Here is a 20,870-nt window from a genome sequence, read left to right as displayed (position 1 = left end):
AAAGGAGACTTTCTACAAGATTCAAGTCTAAATTTGCTTGAATGTTATGCGATTGCCTTCTCGCAGAGAAAATGGCTCGTGCGATTGCAGCGGAGACTCAGCAGCTGGAGACAGATCTGAACGAGGAGCGCTCTCGCTACCAGAATCTCCTGACAGAGCACCTTCGGCTCGAGGAGAAATACGACGACCTCAAAGAGGTCCGGGACATACGTTCTCTTCTAACCCCCCCAACCTCCTCCACCGGTTTCCCCACTCATTTGGCTTTCTATTTTTTAGCACATCTCCAAGCCTGGCCACAGGAGAACGGATTCCACCCACAGCAGCAACGAATCCGAGTACACCTACAACTCAGAGTTCGCCGAATCGGAAGAAGGTTCCCGTGCCGCAGAAGTACGCGACTTGCCTTCAGAGATATTTGACTGATTTGTTGGCGGCATTTCTGTGTAGTCCCATGAAAGCAGCAGTTGATATTCAATGAGGGTTTTTTTTCCAGGATTTGACACGAGGAATGGATACCTCTCTCACGCTCAAGCTGCAGAAGCGGCTTACAGAGCTGGAGCAAGAAAAGCAATCGCTGCGTAATGAGCTGGAAAACAAGGAAGAGCAGTTTCAGAGGGCCCGGGCCAGGGTACACACACGGGCAGACATATACAACCCATTGAATAATGATAAACCACTGAAAGCATCACTACTTTGCCACCTATTAATATGCATTGCCTGGGGATGTTCAGTATACAGTTGCAGTGAATTTACTCAACTGCAGAGATATGAGGCTTTTATTATTGGAGGCCTGTAATTGTGCACAATGTAATTCTCATTATTTTACAAAAATAATGGGATTCAATCAAAGTAAAACACATTTGAAAATATAGTTAATTTCATGTAAAAAAAATATTAAATATTAGATTATTTTTCCATATTGCATTTTGTATTATATTGTTAGACTTGTATAATGTGATCATTTTAATTGCATCACCACTGTGTTAAGGCCAGTATTTAAGGAAATACTGAACAGAGCTTATCTGTACCTGGCAATCTATTGTGATTACTTTTTTTTAAAAAAAAAAAAATAAAAGAAAGCTACCGTTAATTATGAGCGTATTTATTTGAAGAAATCCTTGATTTGCAAGTGAGAAGTTGGACTCTCGCTGTTAGTATGAAGTTCAATTTTCGGAGTGAATAACATCAGAAAATAAATATGCCATTTCAACGTTCCATAGTTTAAATGAGAAATTAAAAGTCAATGTTTTAAATGTTCTACTTTTTGTTTTTTGTTTTTTGTTTTTCAGGATGAGTCAGAGTTCAAAAAGGTGCGTGGGGCAGAGTTGGAGTATGAATCCCTCAAGGTGAGTTGTTCAAATAGTTGCGCTTTCTTTGCGCGCCTTCTAACTATAACCACAACACTCTCTGGTCTTAGCGTCAGGAACTGGAGTCAGAGAACAAGAAACTAAAACACGACCTGGCCGAGATGAGGAAAAGCCTGCTGGGCGGCACGGCCGCGAGCGCCGGGGCGCCGGGCTCTCCGGCCTACAAGGTGCTTCTGGATCAGCTCAACTCGTCCTGCGAGGAGCTGGAGGTGCGCAAGGAGGAGGTGCTGATCTTGCGCTCGCAGCTGGTCAGTCAGAAAGAGGCCATGCAGCACAAGGTAGATGACTCATTTTCTCCCATTCGTATTGTACATGTATACACATTGTCCAATATTTAGTGTTTTTCTGATTGTTAGTACATTCACCGAGTTACTTTATTCAGTATATGTGTGCAAGAATGATGACAATGACTTGCACAGGTTTTTAATAATTAAATTGGTCATTTTTGTGGTTGCTTTTTGCGCTGACATGCTGAATGCTTATTAGACATGTACTGTATATGAAAATTGATTAATATGAAATCTGAATATTTAAACATTTTTAAATACTATAATTCATGTGTTTTTTCAACTTATGAGCGATATAACTCTTTTCCAATATTTTTAAATTGTGTGTAGTACATTGATAGAACAATTCCATAGGAATAGTTAAACATCTGTGAATAATAGTAGAAATTAAATACATATTTTACAAATATATCTTTTATATTAATGTGTATAACCATTTCCAATATTTGTATGTTATGGTCATAGTACTTAAACCATTACAATTTAGTATGAATTATATAATAATTAATGAAATAATATGTTAATAATAAATAAATAAGAATGAATGAAATTTAAAATTAAATTGTAGTAATTAAAACATTCAAATGTAAAATATTAATACATTTAGAACAGCCCTTTTAATAATTATACTTTAATAATGTTGTATCTAATGTATGAATATAACAATGTGCATTAATTTGAATACTTTAATACATGGAAGATAAGTATTATTGATAAAAGGTATTACAAATATTAAAATTAATGCATGATCCTAATGTTTGGTTCATTGCTTATGTCGCCAAATGATTAAAAACAATTTGCTGTTTATCATAGTGTTTTTCCAATCTGCCTAATGAACACGTAATATCTAAGAGTATTTTTGTGTTCAAAGGGAGGATGTCTGACCTATAGATCACTTTTGATGTCATTTTGCTACTAATGTGATATTTGAAATGTTCCTCATATCTGTGAACTTGCTCTTGAGCTGTCTTGTGTTTTCAATGTTTTTGGTTGCGCCCTCCTCAGTGTCTAATGCTCCTATCTCTACCTTCTCTCCTCCATCCATGCTTTCCCACAGGATGAGAAGGTATCGTTTAACCACTCACAGTAATTTTTCACATATAAAAAGTATCTTTTTTGAATTGGTTTTTGGTCCAGTAAAATCAATTTGATATGTAACTGCAGAGTCAGAAATTAGACTTGTTCATGCAGACAATCGTGTCCTTTCAGTACAGCTACTGAATGTGGTCCTCATCAGTCATGTTCACGTTTTCTTTTTCACAAACTGATCCACACTGGACTCTTTTTGTTTGTTTGCTTGCATGAAGATGTCACCAATTGTTTGACCTTTAACCAGATGTATACATTTGTGCTGTGATTATTTTTGATTAATTTTGACTCATTTGTACAGTTGCGATTTTGATTTCATGATATGTCACGACAAAGCATTTCTAAGAGCTTCCCCCTCCCTTGTGTGTTATAGGAGACCATGACAGAGGTGGCTGTCCATGTGGAGGACATTTCCAAACTGAAGGATGCTGACGAACTTAAGCAAGCCTACCTCGGCCTCAAAGACACCAACAGGTACTCCTCACCCCAACACAGACCTCTTGTCACAGCTTTGGATTTGATGTAAACCCTCTGGCATTCGGTTCCGTCGTTAACTCGAAAACCGGCGTGTCCTGTACAGATCCCCCATGTTTGCGTGTAAGCGGCTAGAAGTCAGGCATCTGCTGAGTAGGCTCAGGTAACAGATGATGCGGTCCATGGATCGTGCTAGGCGAGCATTCATGGCCACACGGGAAGAGTGACTCATGCTCACAGATCCCACACCATGAAATCTTTTTGGGGTTTTTTTCCCCTCCGGTATCTCTAACAGCATGTCCAGGTAGAGTTGACTGAGGTTGTTGGTTTTTTTTTAACTTCCAAATGCCTTTATTAAGCAGTACATGAAGGCAGTGACACATCTATGCATCGATGTGACGTCCTCCTTCTAACTTTGCAGGAGTTTGGACACTGTAGGAGTTTTCAGTCTGACAATCATGGAATGTGTGTTGCATGAACCCCTCCTTGTTCCTGTTTCACGCAAAGGTGGACAGCTCAATTTGATTCATAACAAGACAACTTGGAACACTATTGTTGAGAGAAATATGCTCAGTGACCACAACATTAAGTATGCCTGAAGGGTCCAGTTAGGATCCTGTCAAGATCCAATTCAAGAGCTATATCAAAAAGTCTTGCTTTATAATGATATTAATACTAAAATGTATTTTTATAGAAAATGTTGTAATTGACATGGCTAGCAAAGAAGCAAGTCTAATAGAACTAGTCAGTATTATATTAGTGTAGTCACTATTTTTTTATACAGATTTTAATTTGGACCTCATTTCATCCTGCAAGTGTAGCTAATGTTGTGTCTGTTGAGCATTTTTAGCCACCTCGTCGTCCACTTTTACTTACCTCGTTCCCTATATGCCACTCTGTTGCTGATAACTCCATATTTCTACACAGTGGCCCTGTGGTGAAATATGTAAACTTGTACATTCTGCTTTCCTTTCTCCCCTGTTGTCTTTTTTGCTTATTGTCATTATTGTCGTGTTGTTCACACACCAACTAACAAGTCCAATACAAAACAAAGTGCGTCATGCTCATACTGAAATCAGGTTTGTGTAATATTTCCTCGAAAAGGCCCTTCATGTCAAATTAATACATCCTTTCCTCCCATTAGGAAGATTTGAAGTTTTATTTGTAATCATGAAAATATAATAATACAAGTAAAATACAATATTAAATATGAATAATGAATATGCATTATACATAGTACAGTACTTCAATAAAAACTAAAAAATAAATGTTTTTTTGAATTTATTAAAATATATTATTTCCTTTACTATAGAATTTATATATATCCATTTGTCATGAAAGACTCATTTGCCCAATGTTATCAATTCAAGTGATTAGTTTTATGAATAATATTATTACAAACCAAGTTTGAAACGTTTTTTTTTTTTTTGTATTTTACCTGTTAATATTATCATTCTGATCCATTTGGACTAATGTCGTTTATTTCAGATTTTGGTCAATTATAGCAATATTCATGAATACTTTTGTAATTCTAAATGTACAGTATACAGCAATGAAAATTATATACAATGAAAACATTTTAATTTAATGGTGTGTGTGTGTGTGCGTGTGTGTGTGTGTGTGTGTGTGTGTGTGTGTGGTGTGTGTGTGTGTGTGTGTATATATATCTATACATATAATCCATTTATATAATAATTCATTGCACTGTTAACGTCTCTTCTGATGCATTTGTGAAGCAAACTAAACTGATCGAATAATGCATCAAAGACTTTCTCTGTCGTGCAGCATCGTATGCCATTGTTAGAATTCAATGTAGTATACCGTATTTTCCGCACTATAAGGCGCACCAAAAAGCCTTTAATTTTCTCAAAAGCCGATGATGCGCATTATATCTGGATCAATATTGAGCCTTTAGTGCAGCTCCATCTAATGGATGCATAACGCCACCCCAGCCTCTATGCGCCTTATAATGCGGTGCACCTTATATATGAAAAAAAGTTTTAATATACGGCATGCATTGAAGGTGCGCCTTATAGTCCGGAGAATACGGTAGTCCCACCAGTAAATCATAATCATAATGCTCAGTAACCCCATCTGTTTCCTAATCACTCTTTGCATGCTGTCATGTGATCATTGTGCTGTTCATGCTCCTTTTTGTGTTCAATTTGTGTTGTGCACCGGTCAGATCGGCTGCTCCAGACTTCCAAAAGCTGAATGAGGACGGGGAGCTGTGGCTGGTTAATCAGGGCTTAAAGGAGACCATCAGGTGTAACTCTGTGACTTTTCTTCATTTTACTGAAGGTTCTGGGATTGCGTAGTGCGCTTTTAATCTTAATCACACTTTGAAATCTTCCTCATATCGGCTCATGTTCCTGTTAGACAGAATTAGTGTTACAGTTTGAAATATAGTGGTTAATATTGGTTGTATTTTTGGAGGTTTAAAAAACAAAGCTGCACAATGATACCAGAAGCCACACAACAGTCCTATTTTTGTTGTATTCTCGCTCGCAGATGGTGTTCAATGTGTCTTTAGTGTTTTGAAGGTTTTGAATACTTAAAACAACAACACACCATATCATCTGGGGAAAATAAATAACTAAACAGACCTGCTAAGGTAACTTTAGCCACTGGCGATAAGGATCCATTTTGAGTCTGTTTTGTTGACAGCATTTAATTTGCTGGACAACAAATTGCCATTTATCATAATTCATGTACTTTCTTTTCTTTTCTTCATGTGTGTCCATCACTGCTCTGTGTGTGTCTTCTTGTGTACATCCATGTATGTGTGTCTGTCTGTGCATGTCTCTAAATGCCCATGTGTTTCTCCATGTGTCCAAATGTGTGTATGTGCCTGTGTGGTTGTGTCTCTGTGTTTATGTTTCTGTCCATGTGTGTCTGTGAATCAGTTGTCTGCTTGTGTGTCTTTCTGTCCATGTGTATCTGCGTGTGCCGTCTCCCATGTCCAGGTCTGTCTGTGTGTCTATGTGTGTATGAGGCCATTTGTGTTTGTCCCCTTGTTTTGTCTGTGTCCTTGTTGTGTGACTATTTGATGCCGGTTTGGTCCAATAGTGAAGAAAAGTACTCAGTAATGAAGAGGTTGATCCATGATTTCTAAAAACTAGCAGATGGTATGTGTTGAGTGTCTCTTAATAACTACCCTCTGAAGTCCTCTTCAGAGCTGGTTTTAATTTTCTAGTCACACCCGGAGTCTAATTTATTGTCTTTTTCATCCCTGGTGTTGTGCTTCCCCACTTAAACGCCTCCATCTCCCCTCACATCCTCATCTACTACCCCCACTTCCGGATCTCGTCTTCACCACCCTCCCGCCTGCCAGGCTGCTGGAGCACCAGCTGCAGACCCAGCGGCGGAATTACGACAGCGAGGTGGAATCTCTGCGTGGCGAGCTGCAAAACGTCAAGGAGGAAAACAACCGGCAGCAGCAGCTCCTGGCTCAGAACCTCCAGCTGCCCCCGGAGGCCCGCATTGAGGCCAGTCTTCAGCACGAAATCACCCGGCTCACCCATGAGAACCTGGTATGCTGTACAGTGCGTTGTCGAGTCCGTTTGATTTCTACAGTGACAACAACAAATAACAAATGTTAACAGAAGGCACTTTACACATTGAGCAGGTCAAGAACCACACCCCTCATACATAATATGTACAGTAATCCCCCCACCCCACAACCATCACACTTAGTGAAATCCATGATTTAGAACTACGCTGTTTAAAACTTTTAAGTTCTATTAAACACTTAAAACAACACACACATTTAAAAAATCTATTGGCAAAACGAACATGTAACAGGTTTTTTTTTTTCTTTGAGGGTTGTCTATATTAAGAAGTGCCCGTATGAATTAAAATGAGGCTCCAGAAAGACCACACTGCTTTCACACACACACACGCATACTCGTGTGACGTGGATGGTATATCCTGACAGGAGCAGGTGGCTGACGACCCCACAGCATCCCGAGAGGCGCGAGTCATCATTTTACGCCGGATGGTTGTATGTACATACTGTGTGTTTAGTGTCTTCTGCATGCGGGTTTGAACTAACAGCCTTTGCTTCTCTTGTTTATTGTGTTTATATTTGTCACACTCTATACCGCAGTTAGACTAACTCACAGCGGAGGAGCGAAGCAGCTTTTTTTCCCCTTCTTTTTTTAACTGCCAACTACAATTCCTGCTAAACTATTTTTCTGTCCCAATCAGTTTAGCAGCTCTTATGTTGACTTGAGAGCCAAAAACTTTCCGCTATGTGTTTGCTTTTTTTGTCTCCAAGGAAATGTTTGGATTCTGCTCTGACATATACCATGATTAACTTAAACCTACTGCAGGTGTTTATTGAATTTTATCAGTAGATAAGAAATATTGTTTGGAACTTCTACGGTTGAAAACTGTCTATCCCAACATGCAGGTCAATAGAAAAATTTCCAAGGATATACCTGTAATAGAAATGTAAATACCTTAATTCCTGCCCTACAGCGCGCACCTGGCTATAAGCCTCGGTACACAGAAAGAGTTTAACGCTAGCGCACCGCTAGCATTAGCACAGGGCTAGCATTAGCGCGATGCTAGCGTTAGCGCAGCGCTAGCATTAGCGCACCTGGTTATAAGCCTCAGTACACAGAGTTTAGCTAGCGCCGCATCACAGCATTGAACCACAGGGTTGAAAGCATGTGGAAAAAAGTCGCATCTTGATGGAAATTACAGTAATCTGTCATGGGTCCAACTGTTGGATTATAAAACCATAGCTAAGTAGGTAACTGTAGAAGAAGATTGCAGTATATATTTGAAAATATTTTTTGCTATACAAATCAAAAAAATCAAGTACTGTTAGTGTGAAACTGTAAAAACACAAACACATGAAATTAGTTGTCTTATAAATGGTACTTCACTTTTCAACATTTTTGTCGTCAGGATGTTAACCGCTGTAAAATATCAAAACATAATGATATGGTGATGATAATGACGACGCTTCCTTCAGAGAGAAATTAAAACTCATGCAGCCTGAACTTTGCGCTCCAAACATGCTAAGGTCTCGTGAGGCACGTCATGTTGACTTCTTAATTTACATCAAGCATGACTCCGCTCGAGCTTTTGGATAAATGTTGTGCAACACACTCAAAAAAACAGAAAAGAAAAATAACTTGCCAAACACAAAAAAAGGCGTGCAAAATATATGCCCAAAACAACCTGGAGTGTGTTTGACAAGAGTGGTTCCACTGTATCGCCTATAAGAAAAGTTAAATCGTATTCAAAGTGTGTGGGAGCCTGTGAACGTATGCGTTGCATTGTTTTGCTTCAAAATTATAACGGGGTCCTGAGAAAAATTTCCCCCATGTAGGCCCTGGACTCAAAAGGTTTGGGAACCCCTGCCTTAAAGTACTTCTTCATAGACATGGCTGCGATTAACCGTTGGTGGGCAGAAGTGAAAAGATGTTTCAAGGTGGACATCTTTGCGGTTTGTCATCACGCGGCTTCTGTTTGTCTTTCCCCTTCTTCACCGGTTCAGGATCTCATGGAGCAGCTTGAAAAGCAGGACCGAACCATCCGCAAGCTCAAGAAGCAGTTGAAGGTTTACTCCAAGAGGATTGGAGAGATGGGAGGTAGGACACATCGTCAATGTCGTATCACTGAATAAAGTCACAACTGGCTTCTTTGCAACATTGGAACTAGTATCAGACCTGTGACAGAGTTGAGAGTGCCTCAATTTCTATGGGAATTGGGAAATTTGGTTTTGACACCTGACGATTGAAAACAAGCATTTTATAGCGCTTCACACATCCAGGTCACTAATTAAATACAGCAACTAATGTTGCCGTGTAAAAGTCAAACACAGTTTGGCCAATGAAAGCTGCATTTTTTTCAAACCTTTTTAGGCTGACAAAGTCAACCAAACTATTCCACCTAGATAAAGGCGGATAAATGCAGAGTCTTATGTTATGCCTCTGATGACATTTTTTGTGAAATTTCTACAAGATTGTCACCTGTAAGAGCTTTTATTTTCCTTTTTTACCCTTTCTGCTGTTTATAAACAGCAGTGACACAAGATGGGTGGATGAGATCAACCCACTAATATTTCATTCTAAATCCTCTGTCCTGGCGCTGAGAGAACAATTTAATAACAAAACCTTTTATTTATAAGTCTTTTGAAGCCCCATGAGGGAGGCCTGGGGCACACCAGTAGTGACTGGAAATGGGTTAAATGAAAAGGATTTGAACGTTATAATTTCTTTGTAGAAGATGCTGCTGTCTGTAAAATGAGGCATTCTTATGCCTTTATTCCTTTTCTGCTGTGTATAAACAGTGTATATTTCTCTACACCTCCCACCCCACCCAACACACAGACGTACATTACTGCTTGGCATAAAAGGCATGAACACTTGTGAGAGTTAAAGCAAACAACAACGAGGATTTTTTTAACTTGAATCTCGTTTCTCTTGGCCTGTTGTGTCGAAAGCAATTTTCACCGCCATTCAAATATTTTGTCTGGTGTGGCAATACTGCGTGATTGTGTGTGTGAAAGAGGCTTTCACGTGTTTTTCAACCAACGTGCACCATGTGCGTTCCAGCCGGTCAAGCGGAGGGTCAGACATCACCGGGTCAGATGGTGGACGAACCCATCCACCCGGTCAACATTCCTCGCCGGGAGAAAGACTTCCAGGGAATGCTGGAGTACAAGAAGGAGGACGAGCTGAAACTGGTCAAGAACTTGATCCTTGGTAAGATTGACTGTTTGATGAGAGACTGATGTCAGCTACTGCAAACACCTTGCCCAAAGTCAGGAATTTGGAGTACCGTAATTCCCGGCCTACAGAGCGCACCTGGTTATAAGCCTCACCCAGTACATTTGTAAAGGAAATACCATTTGATACATACGCCGCAGCTGTGTAAAAGCCGCAAGTGCCCACATTGAAACCCCACATTGAAACCCGAGATATTTACAAAGACGGTACACAGAAAGAGTTTAACGCTAGCGCTGCCCTAACACAAACGTGGTGCTAACGCTAGGGTGGCACTAACGCTAGCACGGGGCTGACAGGACCGGTTAAAAAAAACTTAAAGGTAAAAATCACTGAGACATGCCAGTAACACAGCAGCAACACGCAAGCACAGTGCTAACGCTATCGCAGCACTAACATGGCCGGTAAAAGTCACTTCCTCAGCACATATGTTCTAGTCTCACTCTGACCTTTTCCACTCAAGTTTCCCCTTGCGGCCGTTAGAAAAAATGCACAAATTAGCCGCATATCACCACATAAACCGCAGGTTGAAAGCATGTGAAAAAAGCCACGGCTTGTAGGCCGGAAATTACGGTAGTCTGCAATAATTTGTATGATTTCCCTTGCTTTATGTTAACATTCTCTGTAATTTCATGATGTATAATTAATGCATCTTAATGACAAAATATGTTTGAGTTTTGGTTTGCGGCTCAATGCTTTCCTGAGTTTAAAAAAAATGGGGTGATCCTGTCATATTTTCAAAGCAATAAGTTTTTGCTTAACTGCTCACTTAGTACCAATCTACCTAGTAACACTAAGCACGTGTTTTTGTTTCTTGGGTGCGCAGAGCTGAAGCCTCGCGGCGTGGCTGTCAACTTAATCCCAGGTCTGCCCGCCTACATCCTTTTCATGTGTCTGAGGCACGCCGACTATGTTAACGACGACCAAAAGGTCCGCACGCTGCTCACCTCCACCATCAACAGCATCAAAAAGATCCTCAAGGTTTGTCCCACATGACATGTTGGAGTGCCAATGAGCATGCGTGGATGTCATGCATTGACTTATGAGTGCCCCTACTTCAAGTTTTTCGAGTTAAGATTTTCAAACCATGTGTCCCCAAGGAAGTGAGTCGTTAGAAGAACTATTGAAATAATGTTTTTATACAGGATAATACTGATGGTTTTTTTTTTTTTTTTTTACTAAAGCGTTACAAAGGTTTGTTGTCTGTTTTGTTAAGCATTAATGGACTTTCATTCATTTCAATTGGGCAAATTGATTTGCAGTAGTACTGGTGACTTGAGTTACACGTGTGGTCAGGAATTGAATCAAAATTCGACTCAAGGTACCGCAGTTTTATGTCTGTATTGTGTCTTTTAAAATAGGGTCTTTTTGTGTTTTTCCTCTTCCCGTCAGAAACGTGGAGATGACTTTGAGACGGTTTCTTTCTGGCTGGCCAACACCTGCCGCTTCCTGCACTGTCTCAAGCAGTACAGTGGGGACGAGGTAAAATTTTCACAGTTTCGCACTCAATAAAAAATGCCACAGAAAATGGATGAATAGATTTTGTAAAAAAAATAATAATAATAAAAACAGAGAATTCTGTCAACCTCTCCTTAGTTGAGGTCATACTGCATGCAGAGAGAAACACAGCATACATTCTAATGCTTTTCAATCCAAACCAATCCACTTTATTTATATAGCACAAATCAAACAAACACAAGGTTTGCAAAGTTCTGTATAATGCAATAAGAACACAGCAAAAATACAAAATAAGGATAAAAACATCCATCCGTCCATTCTCTGTCCGGCTTATCCTCACTAGAGTTGCGGGGATGCTGGAACCTATCCCTTCTGTCGTGAGTTTTGCTTATTTATTATTTTTAGCTTTTTAAATCTTTCACTGTTAGCATCAACGATAGTAAACACACTACGGTGAATCTTGTGTGTGGCTGGACTGACCCAGCTCAAATCTCACAAGGCTTTTTTTGTCCCCATCCTCCTCTAATGAAAACGATGTCCTGTCAGGTCTTCATGAAACAAAACACTTCGCGGCAGAACGAACACTGCCTGTCCAACTTCGACCTGACCGAGTACAGATCAGTGATCAGCGACCTGGCTATCCAGATCTACCAACAGCTGATCAAATGCATGGAGAACATCCTTTACCCCATGATAGGTACTTAACAGAACCGGGGCCGCCCCTGAGTGTACACTCGAGTTTAATGCCCGTGTACTTTTGTGTCAGTGTCTGGGATGCTTGAGCACGAGACCATCCAGGGCGTGTCCGGCGCAAAGCCAACAGGCCTGCGCAAGCGGACGTCCAGCATCGCAGACGAGGGCATGAACACGCTGGACTCCATTCTGCGCCAGCTCAACGCTTTCCACTCCACCATGTGCCAGCACGGCACCGACCCCGAACTCATCAAGCAGGTGGTCAAGCAGCAGTTTTACTTCATCGGCGCCGTCACCCTCAACAATTTACTGCTGCGCAAGGACATGTGCTCGTGGAGCAAAGGCATGCAGATCAGGTAAAATGATGGCGTGCATTAAATCTGAGCGATTGGGGTTCACAATCAATGGGTTGTATGTGGAAAAAAATTATTTTATTCATCAAGAGCAGAATAATGTTATTTAATGTAAAAATATTAATTTGGGCCGCACGGTGAATGACCAGTTAATGTGTCTGCCTCGCAGTTCTGAGGACCGGGGTTCAAATCTCGGCCCCGCCTGTCTAGAGTTTGTATGTTCTCCCCGTGCCTGCGTGGGTTTTCTCCGGGCACTCTCGTTTCCTCCCACATCTCAACAACATTTTTTAATTGAAAACTCTAAATTGTCCCTAGGTGTGACTGTGTGTGCGAATGGTTGTTTGTCTCATTGTGCCCTGTGATTGGCTGGCAACCAGTTCCTGTGCCTCCTGCCCGCTGACAGCTGGGATTGTCTCCAGCACTACCCGCGGCCCTTGTGAGGTTACGCAGCGAGGAAAAGGGATAGATGGAAATATTAATTTGCATAAATGCTGAGAGACGAATATTCACTGAAGTCCTGTTGTATTTAAATGTCCTTATTGGGTACATGATTGAGGCGAGGATTCACACTGATGCCACTGCGTATGACAATATTGTTCATACTGTGAGACAGGCTTTTTGTATTACGTAATACTATTTAACACCACAAATGTTTGACATAGATGCTGAGACGCAGTCATCTAAGTTTATAAAACAGTGGTGAGGCCGGCCATGATGTATGGATAAGAGACGGTGGCACTGAAGAGACAACAGGAAGCAGAACTGGAGGTGGCAGAAATGCTCTGAGTGAGCAAGTTGGATAGGATTAAAAATGAGCTCATTCGAGGGACAGCCAAAGTTGGATGTTTTTGAGACAAAGTGAGAGAGAGCAGACTTCAATGGTTTGGACATGTTCAGAGGCGAGAGAGTGAGTAGATTGGGAGAAGGCGTGCTAAGGATGGAGCTGCCAGGCAAAAGAGCGAGAGGAAGACTATAGAAAAGGTTGATGGATGTTGTGAGGGAAGACATGAGGACAGTGGGTGTTAGAGAGGAAAATGCATGAGATAGGTTTAGATGGAAAAAGATGACAAGCTATGGCGACCCCTTAACGGGACAAGCCGAAAGGAAAAGAAGAAGACGAAGGTGAGACACAAGTCATCCATCATAAAGCTAGTGTCTTCTATCTGCAATGTATTATGTGCATGCGGAGACTATTTAATGTCAGAAATGTAACGTATGATTGCCGAGGGACGACCGTTCACACTAATCAACTTGGTTATGTGTGTTATTTAACAGACACTATGCTACAGAAGCAGTTGGCGCAGTAGACTAGAATCCATTAGATCAGTGATGTCACGGGCCACATCATAGTCATGGTTTCTCAGGGTGGGCCTTACTTGTGAACCCTTACAAATCTGTTAGTTTCACTTTCGTACCTGTGGATTGGATGATTCTTTGGTGATGAAAAAAGGAGATGAGTTGCAGATAGCTGATAATGGCCATGATGTGCTGGGCAAAGGTGAATTTGTTTTCCAGTGTTACTCCAAAGCATTTAAAGCTGTCTGCGATTTCTACTGATTCCTCGTTGATGGTGACGGAGAGCTGGGTGGACTGATGATTAAGTCTTTTGTTTTGGTGCCAGTGCAGTGGAGCTGATTGTTCTCACACCAAAGGGTCAAATGAGTCATGATGTTGTGGAAGTTCAGAACAGAATGGTCATCTGTAAGAAGATAGCTGTGTGATCTGAGTAGTTGAGGTAGTTGGCCCCAAAAGATGAGCCGACACAATTTTTAGCAACCGTTTTGTTTTTTGTTTTTTGAGTCTGCATCTCTGAGCCTTTGCACACAGTGTAGAGGCGTGTGGTCACTGAAGTGAGGTTTACGTTTCAGGTACAACGTGAGCCAGCTGGAGGAGTGGCTGCGTGACAAAGGCCTGATGAACTGCGGGGCCAAGGAGACCCTGGAGCCTCTGATCCAGGCCGCTCAGTTACTCCAAGTGAAAAAGAAGACTGACGAGGACGCCGAAGCCATCTGCTCCATGTGCCTGGCCCTCACCACTGCGCAGGTACACCACTAGACCGCAGAAGATTGATCCATGTTCAGAATCTCGCAACTCGACTTCTCACTCAATCAAATAGATGATATTATAGCACCTTAATTTAAGCATTGGCTTACAGTTTGTTTCAAAATTGCGGTACAGCAAACTACAGTTGTGGTTGCTATATTTTTGTCATTTCAGTCTCTTCTAAAATATTCAGATATACTAAAAGCCAACCTCATGCACGTCCTAATTTTCGAGTCTTCTTTCTCACTTTCTGGGATATTTTTGCAGTTAAATTTGACGTAGCCATCTTGGAAAAGGGATTTTGTACACCATTACACTGATAAATCAGGAAAAGACCTAAGCGCAGTACCTGAAGCATACGCCTTCTCGCTATTCTTTTCTGTAATTACAGTATGTTGAAAAAGACAAAAAGAGAGTTAGTCCACTTGAGATTTGACTAATTACATTCAAGGCACGTACGGGTCTGGCTTCTGGCTACATAACCAAATTTTGAACCCCGTATGAGCTGACTCAGGTTCCCTGGTTGTTTCCGAGCTGTGGCTTAAAAAAAGTAGTGATGGTGCGCCTGGACTTTGTAACAATTTGCCCAAGAAAATAAGATGTAAAACCACTTCTTAAAATTCACTTAAAATTTTAATTTGTCTGTTCACCACTTTTCCTTTTAGTCAGTTACATTTATTTACTTTTAGCACCCTGCTCATTTCTGTTGGGGTTCTGCTATTCCTGGGTTCCCAACTGTTTTTACGAGTAGCTCGTATGAAAGTTGGTATCCACCGTCTCTTTATATACCGTAGTTTCCAGCTTCCAAGCCGCGACTTTTTTCACACGCTTTCAACCCTGCGGTTTATGCGGTGATGCGGCTAATTTGTGCATTTTTTTTCTAATGGCCGCAAAGGGGCACTCGAGTGGAAAAGTAAGAATGAGACTGGTGAAATATATGTGCCGAGGAAGTGACTTTTACTGGCCCTGTTAGCGCTGCACCAGTGTTAGTGCTGTGCTAGTGTGTTGCTGCTGTGTCACTGGCGTGTTTCAGTGATATTTACTGGTAAATTTTATTTTAACCAGCCCTGTTAGCATTAGCACTAGCGCGGCGTTATCGCAGACACGAGGTATTTACAAAGAAAGACGGTACACACAGTTTAATGTTAGCGCTAGCGTTAGCGTAAAACTCTTTCTGTGTACCGTCTTTCTTTGTAAATATCTCATGTTTCAATGTGGGTATCAATGTGGGCACTTGCGGCTTTTACACAGCTGCGGCGTATTTATGTACCAAATGGTATTTCCTTTCCAAATGTACTGGGTGAGGCTTATAACCAGGTATGCTCTGAAGGCCGGGAATTACGGTATATATTATATCGAACCGGTGTAGGGATTGGTTCTCGAGTTTCATTGGACTAAACGTCGTGTGTTTCTTTTTCTCTTAGATCGTGAAGGTCCTCAACCTCTACACGCCAGTAAACGAGTTCGAGGAGCGGGTGTCCGTCTCGTTCATCCGAACCATACAGGTGATGATCAACATTACATCTCTGAGCTCCTCCCTTATTTAAGAGTACTGTGACTCAGCCCTGGTAGAAGAGCGAAAATCCAAAAGGTTTTATTCAAGAATTAACTACTTGGCCCTTTTCACCTCTGCTGACTAACCTTGTTGAATTCAAGCGACCTGCATCCTTACTGCTGTGTGCACTATTCTCCCTCCCCTCTTGCAGACTCGCTTGCGAGACCGCTACGGAAGTCCACAGCTGCTGATGGACACCAAAATCATCTACCCGATCACCTTCCCCTTCAACCCGTCCTCCCTCGCCCTGGAGACCGTCCAGATCCCGAGTTCGCTCAACCTGGCCTTCCTCACTCGTGTCTAGGGTGGGGGAGAGTCCACATCTGTGTCAGACACATACACACACGCACACATTGTGAGCATTGCAAAACACAACCATGCATGCTCCACAGGCTGTTTTCTTCACTTCTCTTAGACTAGTGTGTTGTTAGCGTTTTTCAAGCAGAGGCACATATTTTGTGTTAGAAAAAAAAAAATCTCACAGCACACCACCAGAGGAAAGTGTCACAAAAATAGATACAGTAAACCGTCACTATTCCTAAAACGTGATAAAATGTAATACAAATAAAACAGGCAAGTAAATGACACCACCTAAAAGTTATTGTTCTTTGACTGGACAAGGCTAAAGCCGGACTAAATTGAAGCTTGTCCCGCAGTTCACAATAGCAGCTTGGCACTAATGCAAAAGGTGCCGAGCAATATTTTTAGTGTGGCTTGAGCATGAAAACAGCCAATAACAGGATAAGTTCCCCCCCCTCCCTCCCTCTCCCAAACAAAAATTAGGTAATGGGCAAATTTGCAAATGTGCATACTAAAATAACAACGATGATGGTGTGAAATACAAATGTTCATTGTACTTTTATCTAGGGAGGGGCATTCATTTGTTCTGCTTGTCACTGTGTGTTGCTTGAAGCCCTTTCTGCTCCTTTCAGTGGTTTTTCAAGGTCAGGCGTTGACCTTGCAAGCCAGCCCAAGCGACGTGTCGGCTCACGTCCTCACGCTCAGTCGAGCAAAGACGTCCAACCGCACGTTGTCCGAGGCCGTCTTATTTATGCACCTATAGATGAATATATATATAAATATGAACAATATGTGTATTTATTGCATTCTCCCCCGGCTTCGCCAAGAGACGTTTAGTTCCGCGCCGAGCTCGTAGGATTAGTCGGCATCTCGCGCGTTGGCTCACGTGTATGTAGCACAGGTTGTCGCTCGGCAGACGACGCCATCGCTCTACTATTATTTATTGATCTTTGTTTTTGTTATCATTGAGCAGCAGTGTGAGGTTGTTTTTCCCAGTGCCTCAATTAGCTTCATGTCATGTGTCTCGCACTGCCTTAGCCATTTCAAATTGGGCACCATTTTTCTGACCAAATGATGAATACGTCGGACTTTGGTTTGGCAGGACCTACATTGATCAAAACGCTTACAGCGGATTGTACACGGCGCGGGCTGCAAACGGGCAAAAATGAAGCTGCATATTCTAGTTATTTTTATGATTTCCGTTTTCTGAAAGAGATGTTGCCACACTTCTTCGTGTTCATCAGTGTTAATCCCCCGCCCTCTGCACTTGAACCTTTCTCAGCCTCAAGACCTGAGAGACAATATTTATTTTTCTATTTTCAGCTTAGCTGACTCATATTGTTTTATTTTTTTTCCTCCCCAATTCAAAGGCATTTTTCCACCAATCGGTACAGTGATGACTCTTTGTCAACCAATCAGCAGACAGAAGATTCTTTGTCAACCAATCAGCAGTCTAGCTCTGCCCTTAAGGTATTCTGCTATTGGTATTGTGGTTAAAAAAAAAAAAGTGGTATAATTTGACAGATCCTATTTTGTGGGGGGGCTTTGGTTCAGTCCAGTTGACCACAATGCAAGTGGGCTGTATTGTCAGAAAAAAAGTGATTTAATTGATGCTTGTCCAACATGTAATTTTTTTTTCCTCGCCTCTTCTTGTTCACGTGAAAGTAATAGAAAAACCACCCAGCAGTGATCATATATCATTGCCTTGCTTGGTGGAGGTAAGCGGTCTCAGGAGATGTCACTTTTCACTGCAGAATTCGCACTGCTCCGAGTTATTAGGGCCACACTGGGGGACAAAGAAGGAAAAATAAGGGAAATGGTGAAATTATCAGAGGAAAATCAAGAGAGGGGAAAAAAAAACATAATTATGAGCAAAGCAAAAAAAAAAAAAAGACAAGTTGTTCGACTTAACCTTGGCACGCACATTTTGGCCCTCCCCCACCGAGGACATCAAACGTCTGTCTTATAAGACCCCTGCATGAATCATACTTAGGTCTGAGGTTTATTATGTATGTATTTGTCTCAATTATAGGCAGTCTTAAATATTAAACGCCTTCTGCATTTATGACAAAAAAATCTTCACGTGTGTGGGGAAAAGTCAGCGAGCCGCCAACGGTCACATGAAACGCAACGTAGATCAATCAAAGAAGCAACTTGACTAGTTTAACGAGGGGGCGGACATAAATGGCGTCCTTCCCGAATGTCATTTGTTGGATAAAAGTGGGTTTCCCGTCTTTTCATCAATGATGTCACCGTTGTACAGCACTCCCCCTCCATAAAGATTTAAGACTGAGTGATGTGCGCCTGTCTTGGTTTTTGTGCCTCGGAGGAGGAGTTCTCACAGCGCTGGTGGAATAGAATCTGTGTGTGTGTGTGTGTGTGTGTGTGGTGTGTGTGTGTGTGTGTGTGTGTGTGTGTGTGTGTTGAGATTATCAGCACACACAATATGGGAAGAAGCTGTTTGTTAAATGTCTAGTTTTTATCTTTGTGTCTGGCACAGATTTTAAAAACAATACAAATTGTGTGGCAATATTATGTTGAATATAATCTGGAAGTTATGATCAAAGTCATAATTTGAAAGTCATCAAGTTGTGGATTTGCACCTTGTCAGATGATTGGGGGAAAAAAAATGTGAATTCACAAGCAAAAAAAAAAATTAAAATAAAAATTCTAAAATGGAGGATTTGGGTGGTGAAATGATGAAGGGGAAAAAAGGCATGAAGTTGTGTGGGTCCGTGAGTGTGTAAGGCCGCATATCATTCAATATTTGTCAAATGCTTGATTGTCTTGGGGCAAAATTTCACTATTGTAAAAATATGGCTGTGGTCATGATATTGCAGTTTCCCCCCAACCCCCTCAGAATTGGGTGGTCATACAGCAGAAAAAAAAAATCAGAATATTAAAGGTTTGAAATTGATTTTTCCAGTCGTATTGCACAATGAACTTGTGTATGTGTAAACATTTCCATAGAATATTTTAGTCATGTTGCAAGAATAATGCAGTAATAAGGTGAGAGAAAGTTAGCATTTTTCCCTAAAAACATGACCAATAAAAAAAATCTTAATCTTTTTGTACAACTGCAGTAAAAATCTGGAGTTGAACTGTAAAACTGTAATTTTTATTTATTTTTTTGTTTTTAGTCCTGGCTATCATAAATCACCTTTTTTTTCCCCACCATAAATTTTAATAATCACCCCCCCTCCCCCATTCTGGCTTTTTTAAAATTTCGATTCATCTTTATCATAACAAATCTGACTGTTTTTCCCCAATATTGCAACTTTTTCCTCTCATAAGTGTGTCTTCATTGTGGTAAATATTGTAACTTTTTTTCTGTTACTTTTCTCTATTTTTAGGAGAGAATTTTCCCCGTATTTTGCATAATTCTCTTGACTTGGTTCAGGCCCCTCCCCTTTGTGGCCCTATTAACGTGACAATAAAAGGAGAAGTTGTTTGAACCGATGGATAATTCATCTACGTGTGGCTAGAAAGGAACCTTTTAAGTCTGTATAAGAAAGATAAAACTATGTAAAAAAAAAAAAAAAAATTCACCTCATGAATGTTAAAGTGTTATTGAAATAATTTTATCTTCACATTAGTAGTGGACAAAGCCTTACATGTAACATGGCCGCCACGGCGGCGTTGTTTTTGTCATTAGTGAAGTCATTCTCAGTTTTTGGTGTAAAATGAATGGCAAATGTTTCTTTTTGGACGTGTTTTGTTTTGTTGTCGTCCCGCACAGCCGTCCAACGCCCTTTTTATAAGACACTGCAAAGGAAGACGGCGACCAATCATTTGTCCGCTGGCTGCCATCAAGTCGTCTCCTCTCTCACCCGCCCGGCGTCCATTTGACAAACTCAACTGTTTGTAGTTTCTGGTTAGCTGTGCTTATGTGGACATGTTCACCGTTAATGAACGTCGAATAAATTGTCATATCTGTAAATGTACAATGACAAAAAAAAAAAAAAAAAAAAGAATAAATGAATTCAAGCACTGACATGCTGCCTGGAGGATGTTTTGTTCTTGTTCCCCGTGGGAAATGTCGGGGGGGGGGTCAACCTTTCACCGTGACAAGCAAATTTATCCGTCGTCCACTTGGCCGGGTGAAGGTCTGCAGCCCCTTTCAAGCAACTACACTGAAGCAGTTACACTCCATCCATCCATTTTCTTTGCCACGTATCGTCACAAGTGTTGTGGGGAGTGCTGGAGCCTATCCCAGCTGTCAACGGGCAAGAGGCGGGGTACACCCTGAACTGGTCGCTAGCCAATCTCAGGGAACATGGAGACAAACAGCCACACTCACAATCACACTGATGGGGCAATTTAGAGTGTCCAATTAATGTTGGATGTTTTTTGGAATGAGGGAGGAAAGTGGAGTGCCCGGAGAAACCCCATGCAAGCACGGCGAGAACATGCAAACTCCACACAGGCGGGGGCGCGATCGAACCGGGGTCCTCAGAACTGTGAGGGAGGCAAAATCGCCCACATCTTTAGGGGGTGACACAAAGCCA

The 20,870-nt window shown here is 41.3% G+C and overlaps 1 protein-coding gene across 9 annotated transcripts in view; it reads left to right on the top strand.

Moving 5' to 3' along the window:
- The window catches only part of myo5aa (myosin VAa), a 70,230-nt gene extending 51,188 nt beyond the window's left edge, over nucleotides 1–19,042 (top strand). For 3 of the 9 annotated variants that reach the window (XM_061814528.1, XM_061814527.1, XM_061814535.1), the window contains 19 exons: nucleotides 67–197; nucleotides 277–390; nucleotides 494–628; nucleotides 1,290–1,346; nucleotides 1,418–1,645; nucleotides 2,712–2,720; nucleotides 3,117–3,217; nucleotides 5,403–5,483; nucleotides 6,552–6,750; nucleotides 7,155–7,220; nucleotides 8,730–8,823; nucleotides 9,790–9,939; nucleotides 10,787–10,941; nucleotides 11,353–11,442; nucleotides 11,965–12,115; nucleotides 12,185–12,467; nucleotides 14,333–14,507; nucleotides 15,932–16,012; nucleotides 16,214–19,042. In XM_061814528.1, the coding sequence (XP_061670512.1) occupies nucleotides 67–197; nucleotides 277–390; nucleotides 494–628; nucleotides 1,290–1,346; nucleotides 1,418–1,645; nucleotides 2,712–2,720; nucleotides 3,117–3,217; nucleotides 5,403–5,483; nucleotides 6,552–6,750; nucleotides 7,155–7,220; nucleotides 8,730–8,823; nucleotides 9,790–9,939; nucleotides 10,787–10,941; nucleotides 11,353–11,442; nucleotides 11,965–12,115; nucleotides 12,185–12,467; nucleotides 14,333–14,507; nucleotides 15,932–16,012; nucleotides 16,214–16,366 (2,453 nt within the window). In that variant the 3' untranslated portion in view covers nucleotides 16,367–19,042. The remainder of the gene's footprint in view (nucleotides 1–66; nucleotides 198–276; nucleotides 391–493; nucleotides 629–1,289; nucleotides 1,347–1,417; nucleotides 1,646–2,711; nucleotides 2,721–3,116; nucleotides 3,218–5,402; nucleotides 5,484–6,551; nucleotides 6,751–7,154; nucleotides 7,221–8,729; nucleotides 8,824–9,789; nucleotides 9,940–10,786; nucleotides 10,942–11,352; nucleotides 11,443–11,964; nucleotides 12,116–12,184; nucleotides 12,468–14,332; nucleotides 14,508–15,931; nucleotides 16,013–16,213) is intronic. The other 6 variants (XM_061814533.1, XM_061814529.1, XM_061814531.1 and 3 more) reach the window with 6 other exon arrangements.
- Nucleotides 19,043–20,870: the final 1,828 nt, after the last annotated feature.

Source organism: Syngnathoides biaculeatus, chromosome 3 (genome assembly GCF_019802595.1).
Source record: "Syngnathoides biaculeatus isolate LvHL_M chromosome 3, ASM1980259v1, whole genome shotgun sequence".
In the NCBI taxonomy this organism is placed as follows: Eukaryota; Metazoa; Chordata; class Actinopteri; order Syngnathiformes; family Syngnathidae; genus Syngnathoides; species Syngnathoides biaculeatus.
The sequence above is the reverse complement of the archived record's forward strand: the minus strand, read 5'-3'. Positions and strand labels throughout refer to the sequence as shown.